The 13,960-nt window shown below is 37.6% G+C and overlaps 1 protein-coding gene across 1 annotated transcript in view; it reads left to right on the forward strand.

Annotated features, from left to right (window-relative positions):
* Positions 1 to 388: 388 nt before the first annotated feature.
* Positions 389 to 13,960, forward strand: part of LOC126431845 (ankyrin repeat domain-containing protein SOWAHA) — a 402,948-nt gene continuing 389,376 nt past the window's right edge. Inside the window, exon 1 of the mRNA XM_050090438.1 lies at positions 389 to 572. Within this exon, the coding sequence (XP_049946395.1) occupies positions 446 to 572 (127 nt within the window). The 5' untranslated portion in view covers positions 389 to 445. The remainder of the gene's footprint in view (positions 573 to 13,960) is intronic.

Here is a 13,960-nt window from a genome sequence, read left to right on the forward strand (position 1 = left end):
GTTTTCAATTTGTCAGGGATGTAAATTAGCTCCTTTGTTGCATTATGTCAGGATCCTGTATGTCTAACTATCTCCGCGCCAGCGGAGCTTTAGTCTGTTAGCGTAAAAGATAAAAAATCGTGATATTGTAAGCTTGCGCTGTAGCTAACATTCAATGAGACAGAGTTAAAGCATCTACGAGAAAAGTATCGACCGTCCTATTGTACAGAAACAATAATTTTATCATTAAGGATACGATCACCTCTTGGTTTGTCCATTCACTATCGAATGTTGCGTTTCATGAACAGTTACGGGTACAATATAACTAACGCGTTCAATGTCGTTTGAATCATCTGTGATCTGGCAACGGTCGATAGTCGATAGTATGTTTACAATTGTCGACGGAAGTGTGAGTCGATAACTGTTTACACCTGTAGCAGCCACCTGGTATTATTTTGATAGCAAAATGGCAGGGCCAAGTGAACTTTCGAAAGAAGCGATAAAAAGTTTTATGCTAGATCATGGTGGTAAAGTAACAAATCATGAACTCGTAAAATATTTTAAACCATTTCTGACCGATCCGGAAACAAGAGGTATGTTGACATCATTGTGTAGTGTTGTGTCAGGAAAGTGACAGTCGTTTTAATAGTTTATTTACAAATATTTCGTGGAAGTGCTTCTAATTGTACATTAGAATTTGGTAATATGTGAACAGGAATCTGATAATTATCGAATTACCGCATGACAGCAAAATAAACACAGTTAATTTGTTGCGAGAAATGTCGATGTTTAAGGTTATGTTACCGACTGGGCGTGTTCTGTGGTAGTAAACAAAGCTTAAAGTATGTTTCCATGAAATTGTAAGCACTGATGGTGATTCCGGAATGCTACGAAAGAACATTGAATACCAAACGTATTACAAAAGTGTGCTGTAATTCAGTTCCAAAGTGAAATATGCTTGACGTATGATGCAGAAATGCTTCCCACTTCTGTTTTGAAGCTTTGCATGGCACTCATACGAATATTTACCAAAAACGTCTGAAAACTGGACAATGCTGCAAAACATAACTGATAAAGCAGTACATTTTCATTCTTATAACGTATTCTCGTGGTAGTTTACAAAATATGTAGCTTTACACATTGTATAAAAAAGTCAATGTTTGGCTACTGTGTGCCGTCTCTGGTACAAATTTCTAAAGGGGAGCTGTATAGAATGTAGAGTTCCATTTTCAAATGCACATTCACTGCCTCACAATTAACAGCACAACATTCTCTTATGTTACAGTGTGTGTTTTGCCTGTTAAAGAAAGATTGTTGTTGAATCCTTTTGTTTGTGGTCCATTGTTACTGTTTGATTCTCTTCAGTCTCAATTTCATCATGTCCACAATGTCATAATTTTCCGTTCGTCCCCATGACCTGCCAGATAAATCGTTCCTCCATAAGTGCATTGCTCATTACCATTGACTTTTGCGTGTTTATCATTTCTATACTTCATCTGACAATCATTTTTATATGTCCGTTAACATACATTACCAACAAATACATAGAAGTAGCTTTCTGTATTCGTTCTTATTTCGCCTGCCTGATATAAGCTGTCTAGAGTCGTGTGGTGTTGCATGTTTAAGTGCAAAATCTTTATATGTGTAGAGTATAAAGTTTATCGATTTTATTTGGTTTTCTATAGTTATTTATTTTTTAGTAGTGAATATTTCTTATAAATCATAAACTGGAAAACCAGCAACATTCTGTACATTTAGTTGTACTGTTCTTTCTCTTGTACTCACAACAGCAAGAATTTAGCTAGTTCATTGATGGATTGTCAGATCACTTTAACATCTTATTATGTTACACTGAGATGAATGAAAAATATGACATTATGTTTTGCTCCATGCTCCAGGTAACAATTAGCAGTGGTACTTTGCAGGTGACAAGAAAACAGTAAAAGCAGGAGTTGCGTGTAAATATAGTGATCTACTTTTTTAGGTCTTTTCATCTTCTCACATACTTGTTAATACAGTTCAGTAATTGTTCAAGATCATTTGGTATTTGCTCAGTGTTTAAATGGTGGTAAATACGATACTGTTATCGGTCAGATTCGCATAATTTGTGTAATATGTATTGCGTAGTTTCCAGTTTCAACCTGTTAGTTACATGTATGCACACAAGAAAGGGGGCTGCTGATTCCTAATAAACGATAGAGGTAAAGACCCTGAGTGCTAGTACTGCTGCAAAGAATGGTAGCCTGCAAACCACAGCCATTCAGAACTGAGGCTTTTCAATTCCATTCTCTAGTTTTGTGATTATTGTTGATTAATTATGGTTTCTACATATGTCACTGCCTATTAGTGATCCTATCCTGTTGTGCAAGTAAAAACAGTTTTGTTCTGTCACTTCAAGAATGTTGTGTATCGTATCTCACTGTCTGCACCACTCCTTGTTTTCACATCATATGTGGTTTTCATGAGAGACAGATATCTTATTAAAGTGATGTGTACCAACATGAAAATAACATTTTTCCAACTGAGATGAAATTCTGTACAGGAGCTTAATACTGTTGCCTTTTAAGCTGTGTATGTTTCTGTGGTTAACATACTTAGTTCTCACAGTTTGCTTCAAGTGTTTTTGTGTCACATTTTCAAAACTGAATTTCTGCCACAGTTCAATTAATGACATTGCTCATGAAAATTGACTGATTGAAAAGGATCTGATACTGTTGTTTACACTGAGATTCCCTTTCATAACAGTCATTGAGAGTGATTATCTCCAGAACTTTTGTTCCTTGTGTGATATAGTCTTTCCAGGTGTTGCTTTATTGAGACTAAAATAAAACTGAAGTTCATCTATACTGAAGTATAATGTTGGTTCTATATCCACAGTTCGTATAGCATGGAAGTACGTTTCCTCCATGACAGTTATTCTCTTTGTGGTCTTTATTCCCCTCTTCTTCTTCTTCTTCTTCTTCTTACTGATCAGTATATATGTTTTCTGAACTGATGATTATGAAATTAGGTGCAGTGTTGTTTCAGTGTCTGTCATGAAATATCTACATTTTCACCAGTCTCGAGCATTTTGCTGTGTCATTAAGATGCTTTTCTCTACAATATTGATTCATATTTTTAAAATAAATTATGACATCAAAGTTTGGAAAAGGTAAATGTTTGCAGTAACCAAATTTTTCTTGAACTGATGTGTCTAGGTGTAGTAATGAAGTATCAGTTCAAACAGCCAGTAGTTTGAAACTGAGAAAAATTAGTGTAGAAATCATCCTTTGTTTATTTCATGGTGATTCTCTGTGAAAGAAATTAATCAGTTCATAATTATCTGCCTTTGAAGTGCTTAACTTAGATAACTGTATTGTTATTTGTGTCGAACTTAAGTAAGAATATACATACTGAATATATGGCAACCTGGTGTAAATTGTCTTTGAGTTAGAACCAAGATTGTTCCCAATATATTCATTTGAGATGGGAGGGGAACTTGCACTAATTTTATGAAATTTTAAGGGGGTGTAGGAAGCAGTGCACAGTTTCTTTCAAAATGAAAGCCAAAGCTACTGAAAAATCTTGTTTATTAATCATCAAATGTAGCCTACTAATGCTACAGCTTCATGACTGATACCCACATTGCCCGTAACTGAGAGAATATACCCTTACATGAGATTTAATAACTGTTGCTGGCAACCCAATAACATTAATTACATGAGAACAGTTACTACATTCACAGGCTGACATTGGTTGATGATACGAACAGAACAATGTATATTGATGATAGAATACTGCGGGAGTTTTTCAGAACCTAGAGCGATCTGGCTTTTTTTAGTTACAAGAGAATAGTGGCAAATGGTGAAATAGTTTTGAGACATCATTACAATGTTTTGACTGTCTTAAACTAATACTGAATTGATACATCTGTCTGTATATTTATACAAGATGCAGGTTCGGTTTGCAAGGATGATTTTTTCCGATTAGAGGAAAGAGTGGTGGCACATGTCCCTTGCTAGAGACAACACTTGATTCCATCAGAAACCGTAGTGCACAGCGACTGTAGACTATAAGGAAGGAGAAGCACACAGCAGTCACTTCTGCCTATACACCTATAAGAGCATATGATGACATGAATTGCTGCGAGTCTGTTGAATTGTAATGAAAATGCACTGAAGATGGGTATTTATAGCCAAAATGTAGATTTTCAAGACTAATAAAAGCTAATGGGATTTTGATTGACTGCTTTGTGCCTCTCCTTCCTTACACTTGGGTAGAACAGCATATGTTCTGTCAAATCTATAGTAGATATTGTGCATAGTGCATCACATAGTCATAAAGCATTCTTAAGTAGGATCACATTTCCTTCATTGACATTGTTGTACTCCATATATTACCCACACCTGTCTCTTGTCTGCATAGCATTGTGTTACTGAGAGATTGCACACATTAGCTCTGTTTCATATGTTTAAGGTGTGATTCTTGTGAACATATCATTGACCTTACCAAAGAAAAATTGATTTAGTGTACAACTGGTTGATATGTCTTCTTGTTCAACTATCTATAACACATTTAACCACCATGCAAGTCTCAGCTTAAGGGAATGCATATCATCAAACAGCCGTTCAATTGATCCCCACTGCAGGGAAACACACTATTGCATGATACATCCCGTAGCTGAATCCATTATATACTTGCTTCTTATCAGTCGTGTGGACTTAATGCTTATTTTACACTCTGTCTCCTTCCACTTGTCTCTATCTCTCTCTCACTCAGTTTATATACCTCTGAGCCCCATTTGACGTAAAAGTGTATTTGTTCTATGTTTGAAAATGTGAGATAGTCATGAAATTGACTGGGCTGTGAACTTTGAAACTGAGAATGCAAGGGAAAAGGGTGATAGTAGTGACAAGTTTGAAATATGTTTTAGTCCCTAAGGGATACCCAGAGGGCTCAACTTGAAGAACAATACCTATTAAAGAAAGCCTTCTGCTTTATATGAATGTGCTCAGAGGTTTCTGCTCAGCATACTATAACTATCATCTCATATTACTTCGTAAATGTGATTTTTGTATGTGTTCTGAAATGAGATTTATTGGGCCTTAGCAAAACTTGCTCCTGGGATTCGCACTTATCTTGTTTCTGTACCTCCCCCCCCCCCCCCCCCCCCCCCCGCCCCACCACCACCACCACACCACCACCTCCGCCATTAAAGAACTGTGTATAGTTCTGAGTTCTTATTTTTCATTTTTTTTCCCTTTGTGCTACCTGCTAATTTGGCACTTTTGAGCACAAACTAGGTCGTGTGTAATTTCAGGAGACAAGTGTCATAAATGAAAACCCTGTATGGTGCTTTGGTTGCAGAAGTGGCAGAGAATCACTCTCTGACATACACACTGGCAAGGAAAATGGAAATAAATAGCCTTTTTCTCGCAGAGTTTCTCTTGGGAATTTTAAATAGAACTTCTATTCTTCAATACCTTGACCTAGTACTTGGTAGCTATCAGGATGTAAAGTGCTGTCTTTTCGTTGCTCCTATAGTATGTATCTGGTGCTGCTGCATGCTTAGAAGTCATTACTGATTGAAGCCCTTTTGCCTTTTATTTGTGGCAATGGAATTTTTGAGACTCTTATCACTTGATGTTCTTTTAATTTCCTCGATCTCGAGTGATTCAACATTTCTTGTACTTTATATCAACAATTTGACAAGTTCGTCTGAGAAAAAAATGAGGATAATGCTCTAAGCAATAGGGTGTTGAACAATCAAAATGTTAGTAAAAATATCAGCATTATATTAGTAGTGGATTTTTCTTTCTTTTTTTTCAAATGTATGTATGTTGTGAATTTATAAGTAAATAATTTGTCAAAATCTTGAATTTTACATTTGCTTTGCACTCACCTCCTCCCAGCTGCCTCTCCTCACTCAGTTGCTTTTCTGCCCTTCTCACGTAATTAATAATCAGTTCCATGCATAAATCCTTGAGTTCTTTCCACTGTTGGTTGATCAGAAACTTTTTATCTTCTTTAAAGGTAATAATATTCTAAGCATTTGCACATGCTTTGTCAAAAAGTAGTCATGGTTTTTAACAAAAACGGAGTGGAGTATTGTAGTGGCTCGTACACTGGATTTGCATTTGGGAGGACGACAGTTCATAGCTGCGTCCGGACGTCCTGATTTAGATTTTCTGCAATTTCCTTAAATTGCTTAAAACAAACACTAGGATGTTTCCTTTGAAAGGGCACAGCCACTTTCCTTCTCTATCCTTATCCCAATCCAAGCTTGTGCTCCGTGTCTAACGACCTCATTGTCAACTGGACATTAAACACTAATCTTGTCGTCGTCCTCCATTTTTTAACAAAATCTGCTTCTTTTAGTCTGTGAATGCCTGATGGTCTTCCAGTATTATTTGTAGTGGCCACCATTTTTTATTCATATCTAAAAATTTTGAGGTGCAGTTTCCTAGCTCGTATGTAGGAATTCATACTTTTTTTTTCAATAAATCATGGCTTCCTGAAGCTGAAGCGGCACTCCCAACGCCCAGTTAATTTAAACATCCACAAGTAGTACATGAATACCTTTAACATTGATCGACAGATGGGAGTATGCTTCCAGTTATTTCAAGGGAGTAATACCCAAGTAAATAAATTTTCTTCCTGAATTGAATAGAAGACAGGGATATTGTTTTTGATACAATTGTTATCTTGCCTTAAAAATAAATAACTCCTGAGGTGGTTCAAATTGGGCCATAATAATGAACAGTTTGTCTCACTCCCCCCCCCCCCCCTCTCCACCACTCTCTCCCCCTCTGCGTATCTTGGGATCTCTGACCAGTCACGGTGTGTGAAAGAAATGTGGTGTGTGACATGAAAATGCATTCAGTTAATGATACAGGGATCAACAATTTGGCTACATAGGATAATTAAGAAATTTTATTAAAAATAGCCACACTAATAGACATCAGTCTGCATCTTGCATAGTTTTGTGACAGTTTAAATTTTGAGGATCTTAATTTCCTAAGAAAGTGAACTTGTCAAGTGGGTCATGTGGCTGATCGATGTTGGAACCTTAATATAAATCGTCTCCAAGCGGCCATCATTAAATTTATTTAGGTCCTAACTAGTATGGCGAATTTAAATTTCAAAATAACAGCTGAGTGCCTGAACCTAACTAAATTCTAAATAAATGGTTTGATAGTGGATATTTGAAGAAAAAGTTGAAAATAGTGCACAACAGCACAAATGTTGATGATATGTGTTGTGTGTTTGTTTGGAAATAAATTTGTTCCATTCACTATGGTACATGCTTTTGACAATAGTAATGCCATTTTAACTCTTTTCCTTCAAGCTTATATTCAGTACTGCTCAATTCTTTCCTGAGTTTGCTTAATTTAGCATCATAATTTTGGGAACTGATGGTCTACCAGAATGTTTGAGGTGTGTTCAGTAAGTGATGCACAACATTTTTTTTTTTCTGAAAACAGGTTGCTTTTATTCAGGATTCCAATACACCACATTATTCCTGACTCTTTTGGCTACAAAATCCTATTTTTTAACATAATCTCCATTCAATGTAACGGCCTTACGTCACCCTTCTGGGAGGGCCTATGTGCCCTCATGGTACCACTCCACTGACCGACATCAGACCCAAGGTTTTGCTGCATCAATAGCCTCCCCGTCATCCATGTACTACTTCCTGTAGAGTGCATCCTCAATTGGGCCAAACAGATGGAAGGTACAAAATTCGAGCTGAATGGTATATGAGGAAAAACAGTCCAGTGAAGTTTTATGAACTCCTCTCTGGTGCACAGTGAGGTGTTTGATTGTGGTCCATCCGTCACCTCAGATGAGATTGTCCACATGTTCCAACATTGCAGGAGTCACAGCTGTGTGTGACTGGCTGGTACACTGGAGATCAGACAAGTTTGTGAGATCTTGTTGTGATTATGAGAGACGGCTTGCCCAATGTCTCATCATGTTTTTATTCAGTGCCAGGTCCCCGTAGCCAATCTGGAAGCAGCATTGAATATCTGCGATGCTCTGGTTTTCTACCAAAATGAGCTCAATGACAGCTCTCTGTCTGGAACACACTTCCATTACGGATGCTATTTTGAAGGGTATATGTAGCGCTGCCACCTATCAGACGTTCATGAAATTGTAGGAGCAGAAGGATGAATATTCCATGATATCCCACAGCAAATTCTGCATTTTTTCAACCGCAATTAGTTGAGTAAAAAGAAAAAAGTATTTCATTACTTATTGAATGCCCCTTGCAGTAGCAGGTGACAAAGTACTGTATATGGCTTTTACTAATCTGATGATGATGATGATGATGATGATGATAGCCCGAAACACTTGATATGTTAACAAAAATAATATTGGTGATCGAGATTACTGTATTTCCTTCAGGGCTTAAATAGCAGTAGACCTTCTGAGACACTTCTTTTCAAAAGTGATAAAAGTATGTTGTATGGTTCAACCTAGTGTCTCTAGCCTGAAGCTCATTGGCAAGTGGCTATCATCACTGCCTCTAAATCACAGAGTTCAGGTTTGAATTCCCAGTCAGGTCAGAGAGTTTCTTCACTGGAGCACTGTGTTTTCCTTATCATTTCATCTCATCTTCATTGACATGTGAGTCGTCGAAATGTTGTCAAATAGAGGTCTTGTACCAGGTGCCCAAACAACCCCATATGGGATCTTCCAATCAATAATGTCATACAGTCTTTTTTTGTGTAGTCATAGTTCATACCACTGTTTCAACCATTGGGCAAATTGCTACACAGTTTGTTGTGCTTTTTGACACATTATTGTTTCCAATTTATCTGTACCGCCATAGTGTTTTATCATGATGTTCTGTGTATAGACCTACATGCTTTATCATTTTTAGCTACTCTTTTGTTCTAGCACTACAGCAATTTTTTTTGTTTCTTTACTACTGAATCGTATAGTATGCCATGATAGAGGTTTCCCATGGTTTTTCTAAAACAGTGTGGGCAAATTTGCTGTTTGACAAGATCAACTTAGTTTGCATCCATGTTTTTTCAAATTTGCCAACTGCTTTCTGTCTTGACGTTCTGGGTATCATCATTATGGCTACTGAAGAGACTGCATACACTCACTTTTGTGTCATCTCCTGGAGTATTGCTGCATGGTATGGGATCCTTACCTTGTAGGGTTGATGTAGGAGATCCAAGAAGTTCAAAGGAGAGCAGCTCATTCTGAATTATTGCAAAAAAAGAGGGCAGAGAGTCACAGGTGTGTTAAAAGAGTTTGGGTGGAATCTTTAATAGAAATGCATTTTTTTGCTGTGGAAAGGTCTTTCATGAAATTTCAGTCACATACTTTATGCTCCAAGTGCAAGAATATTTTGTTGACTCCCACATACATATCAAGACATGGCCATCATTATGAAATAAAAGAAATCAAGCTTGCACCGAAAGATCTAGCTATTCATTTTTCCCATATGTTATTTGAAAGTGGAGCAGTCAAGTAACAGTCTTAAAGTGGTTCTGTGAACAATCTGCTAAATGACCCACATGGAATGGTTTCCAGTTTGGCATGATTTAGGAAGTGGGCTGGTATCATCACTGTGTCACTATATCCCTGAGTGAATTATATGAGTTTATTGCAGCTTCTATTTCTACCAAAATGGTGTTTAGGCTCTTTTCATCCACCTGAGAGTGACCAAGCCTGTTATTTGTTCCCATCAGCCTCAGCTTCAAAATACACACACACACACACACACACACACACACACACAGAGCATTCCATTACAGTTATGTCACACACATGCTGAAGGCGGACGTACAGTTTCCAGCTTTCTATAAGACACCAGCAGATGGTGTACGAGTCTTGTGTTCCTCAACAGCCAATTTCCTTCCCCATCCTCCTCCAGTATAAGCTTTTCGCTGCCCCTAGTGACTTCATCAAAACACCAATAATGTCCCTTCCAGTTCCACAAAGCTAGGTACCTGTTGTGAAGTAAGATGGCATAGAGGTTAAGGTCCTGGAGATATGGTCTTTTGAAGAAATTGAAGAGACACTGAAAATTTGAAGTAAGTCCACTAATACATTAATATTTCAAAGAGGACGTTGATATGCCAGGAAGTTGATATTGAAGTCCACAAAGCATTAACAGTGATTGCTGCACAATCATGACAAACAAAATGCTGACCAATGATGCTCCAAACATGTATGATGAATGACATGTCAGACAAACTTATTGGTGAGGGAAGTAGACATGCACAATCCTACCTACATGTGGCCTGGTATTTTCCTGCTGAAATTTTAGTTTTTGCTTGCACCTGAAGCGTGGTACCACAGGCTCTAAAAACAACTTGATGTAATTGTTTCCATTCAGATTATCTGAGTATTTGGGAGTCAATATCACATTCTTTATTCAACAGCACCCCAACTCATCGCACTTAGGCAGTTATCCAGTTACATCAATTAAGAGTGAAAGCTGCCAATTTGTGATCAGTGTATTTAAGATGTGGCAACATAGAGCATGCTGAAGTGATATTTGTCAAAAATGCTAATTGTGTCATCCGTTGTATAGGTGATGAAGATCACTGGAGAGAGTTACTGAGCTTATCTGTTCACAATCTCTCTCCAGGCTTGTTAATAGTCTATGCTAAACATTCTTTGAGTTTTTCATTGGACTATGCATTCTGAGTACACAGTTTTCAGAAATATTTAGTAAGTAGCATGCCCAATGCAGCCTTTTGCTGTGAACTAAATGGTTCAAATGGCTCTGAACACTATGGGACTTAACATCGGAGGTCATCAGTCCCCTAGAACTTAGAACTACTTAAACCTAACTAACCTAAGGACATCACACACATCCATGCCCGAGGCAGGATTCGAACCTGCGACCGTAGCGGTCACGCGGTTCCAGACTTTAGCGCCTTAACCGCTTGGCCACACCAGCCAGCGCTAAGAACTGTGCTTAACTCAGTTTTTTGCTAAGAATTCCTAATGGTTTCACATAGCACACAGAGACAATGAAAGATATATATTTTATAAATAGAAGTACATAGATTGTGTGTATTTCTGTTTATATTTCCTGATGTACTTAAGTGTGATGCTGCATCTTAAAGTTTTTCATCTTTACTGTGGTTGTTATTTTTGTATTGTGGCAAAAAGTATTGTAATTGCTTTGTATAGAACTTCACTATATCAATGGTAGGCAGTGAAAACTTTATAACTCCATCTGTCTCTGAAAACTCATGTTTCCAGTAGCCAGAAATTCCATAATCAAAGAGAGATTTGAAAGTGCATGGGTTTCTCTAACCTGTATATAACTAGTCTTCTACCATATAGTTATACATGTAGCAATTTTATGTATCATTTTATATTATTTTTTAAGATGCCGTTTTTCCTATACAAATGCTTGCTTAACAAAATGGAGTTACAAGGTTTTCATTTCGTACCATTGAAGTGTAAGCTGTGAAAGAAATGAAATAAACATACAAAACGCTGGTGAAACTTCACTGCTATGATACGGCTGTCATATCTGCAAGTGTGGAAGACTGAAAAGAATTGGTGAATGGATTGTACAGGTTAATTGACATCGACTTTCAAGAGAGACTGTCTGCAGAGTATTAGATAGGTTAGTAACAACTTGTTAAACAGAAACAAAAAAGAAAAAGAAAAAAATGTTCTAACAGATAGTAAGACCAGACATGGTCAAAACAACGTGGGCTGAAACTTAATTTGGATTAGACTAGCACAATTCCTCAGTAAAAGTAGTAGTTTCTGAAACTGCATCCGAAGCACATTGTTGTGTGGAAGGAACATGAGTTGTAGACAGTCGCAGTAAAGAACAGAAGAAGGGGAAAATAAAGATCAGAGTATGCAGCTTTGATTATTGGGGCTTTCACTATCTCTGTAGAGATAAGATTGCCATAAGTAACAGAAGGTGGAGGTTGCTATCCTCCTTTCAATACATTTATGTCTTGCAAATACTGACATTGGAAGAGACCATGACAGAAATGATCAGCTGAACTTGAGATAGTGTTGGAAAAGGACAACTCCGTATGATACATATTTTACCTAACAACAATAAGTTGGTATGAGAATGTGACTGTGGAGAAGGCAGAAGATCGATGTATGTTGCAGAAAATGTACACTTAGGTATGAAGTCATACAGCGATTACAAATGCATGTCAAGAAGCTTTTGAATTCACATGAATAGATTTGAATGTTCTATGTGGGAACTTTCTTGAGTTGCTATGGATCTTCCTCGGGAAGGAAGGAAAATTAGAGTTTCTTATGCCATCAGTGATGAGGCCATTAGAGACAGATCGCATTCTTGGGCAGGGCAAGGATAGAAAAGGAGAATGGGGGATGTTCTTTTCAAAGGACTGGCCCAGTAGAGAATCCATTGTAAACCTAAGTCAGAATGACTGGATGAGGATTTCAATGCCGCTTCTTCCAAATGCAAGTCCTGTGCGCCGATCAAGCCATTTATTTTATTTTACTGTCGTTTTATATGATTCTGTGCGAGCCAAGGCTACGTACAGGGAGGTGGTACGAACTTCTCCTCGACAATTTGATTCGTATTGACAGGCTGTGTAGGCCATGACTAGGGCTTCAACATACGTAAGTAGCAAGACGCAACTCTCAATCGTTTTCGAGAGAATAGGGTTTGAACATTTTACGCATGCTCACATACTTTGTACGGTTATAGTAACCAAGGATTCCGCGACCAAGCGTGTAAACGCTTATTTTGATAAGCGCGAGGTCTGTATTTCATTCCTACTAATTGTAAGAACAGGTATGCGCTGTACGCCGCGAAATTATATGCTGACCAAGCACCACTTACGAATGTAACCCATGTTTGTTTTGCAATGCACATTGAGAAAACCATGCACATTAAAAGATCGGCGTTCGTTACAGGTGTAGTACGTCGCAGGAATTATTGGTTCCTGTGTTTCTGTCATCACCCTGTTTCGTGCTGCGCTCCATAAGTTACACCTTACACTTGACACACACGTAGATAAAATAATGTAAGTAACTATACTGATTCCATTGAAACTTCTTGTGTATCCATTTTATTCCAATACTATTACGAAATTTTTTGTACATTTTTGGGGATAAAGATTATGGCAATAATAAATGGAACATTTAATAATAACAGTTTTCTCAGTCATGTAATTACTTGGGGAGAAAAAAGAAGTGCAGACAGGATATTCGATCTTTGTACCCCTCGCTCTTGAAACTAACCGCTTAACACGCTCTGCTGCGGACTTCTCGAGTACTAGCGACCACACACAATGTATAAATTCGCGTAAAATTTTCAAACCCAGTTTTCTCGAAAGCGGCTGAGAGTTGCGTCTTCCTTTTCACATATGTTGAAGTCGTAGTCGTGCCGTACACATCCTGTCAATACGAATCGAATCGGTGTGGGGAAGTTGGTACGGTCCCTGTGTTATTCATGGAATGAGTCGGAACTTAGTTTACAGAATGCTGATTAGAAAATTTAAAACCAAAGATTAGTAAAGCATGAGAAAACAATTAGAGTACAGTATATAAATAAATAACACATACAGGAACAAAGTCTGAACTACTGCGAGGAATTGATATACAGAAGTCGAGTGTGCCACTAGGAAGCCTTTCACATTGTATTTGAATACTTGGGTTTTATCGTTCTTTTTTTTTTTATGCTAGAAGCCTGTTGAAAATAAAATCTGCGGAATAGTGTACAGATATAATTAAAATTGCTTAGATCGACGACTTACGTAATTAATTTGAGGTTTGCCACTGCACGTTCGCTGTGTTCAGAAAAATCTGGTGTGTAGTTGGAATAAGCTGTTCTTAATGCGTCATATATAGATGTGAATCTGTCAGGCTGAATCTGTATTTATTCTTGATTATGCTCATAGATGAAAACGTGACTTCACTAATATATGTCGAGCCGAAACAAGAATAAGTTTCCAAAGCAACACTGACAATCATGGGACTTTTATTGCTGTCCATCAGAGTCCAGAAAAATTCCTAG

This window comes from Schistocerca serialis, chromosome 1 (genome assembly GCF_023864345.2).
Source record: "Schistocerca serialis cubense isolate TAMUIC-IGC-003099 chromosome 1, iqSchSeri2.2, whole genome shotgun sequence".
NCBI lineage: Eukaryota > Metazoa > Arthropoda > Insecta > Orthoptera > Acrididae > Schistocerca > Schistocerca serialis.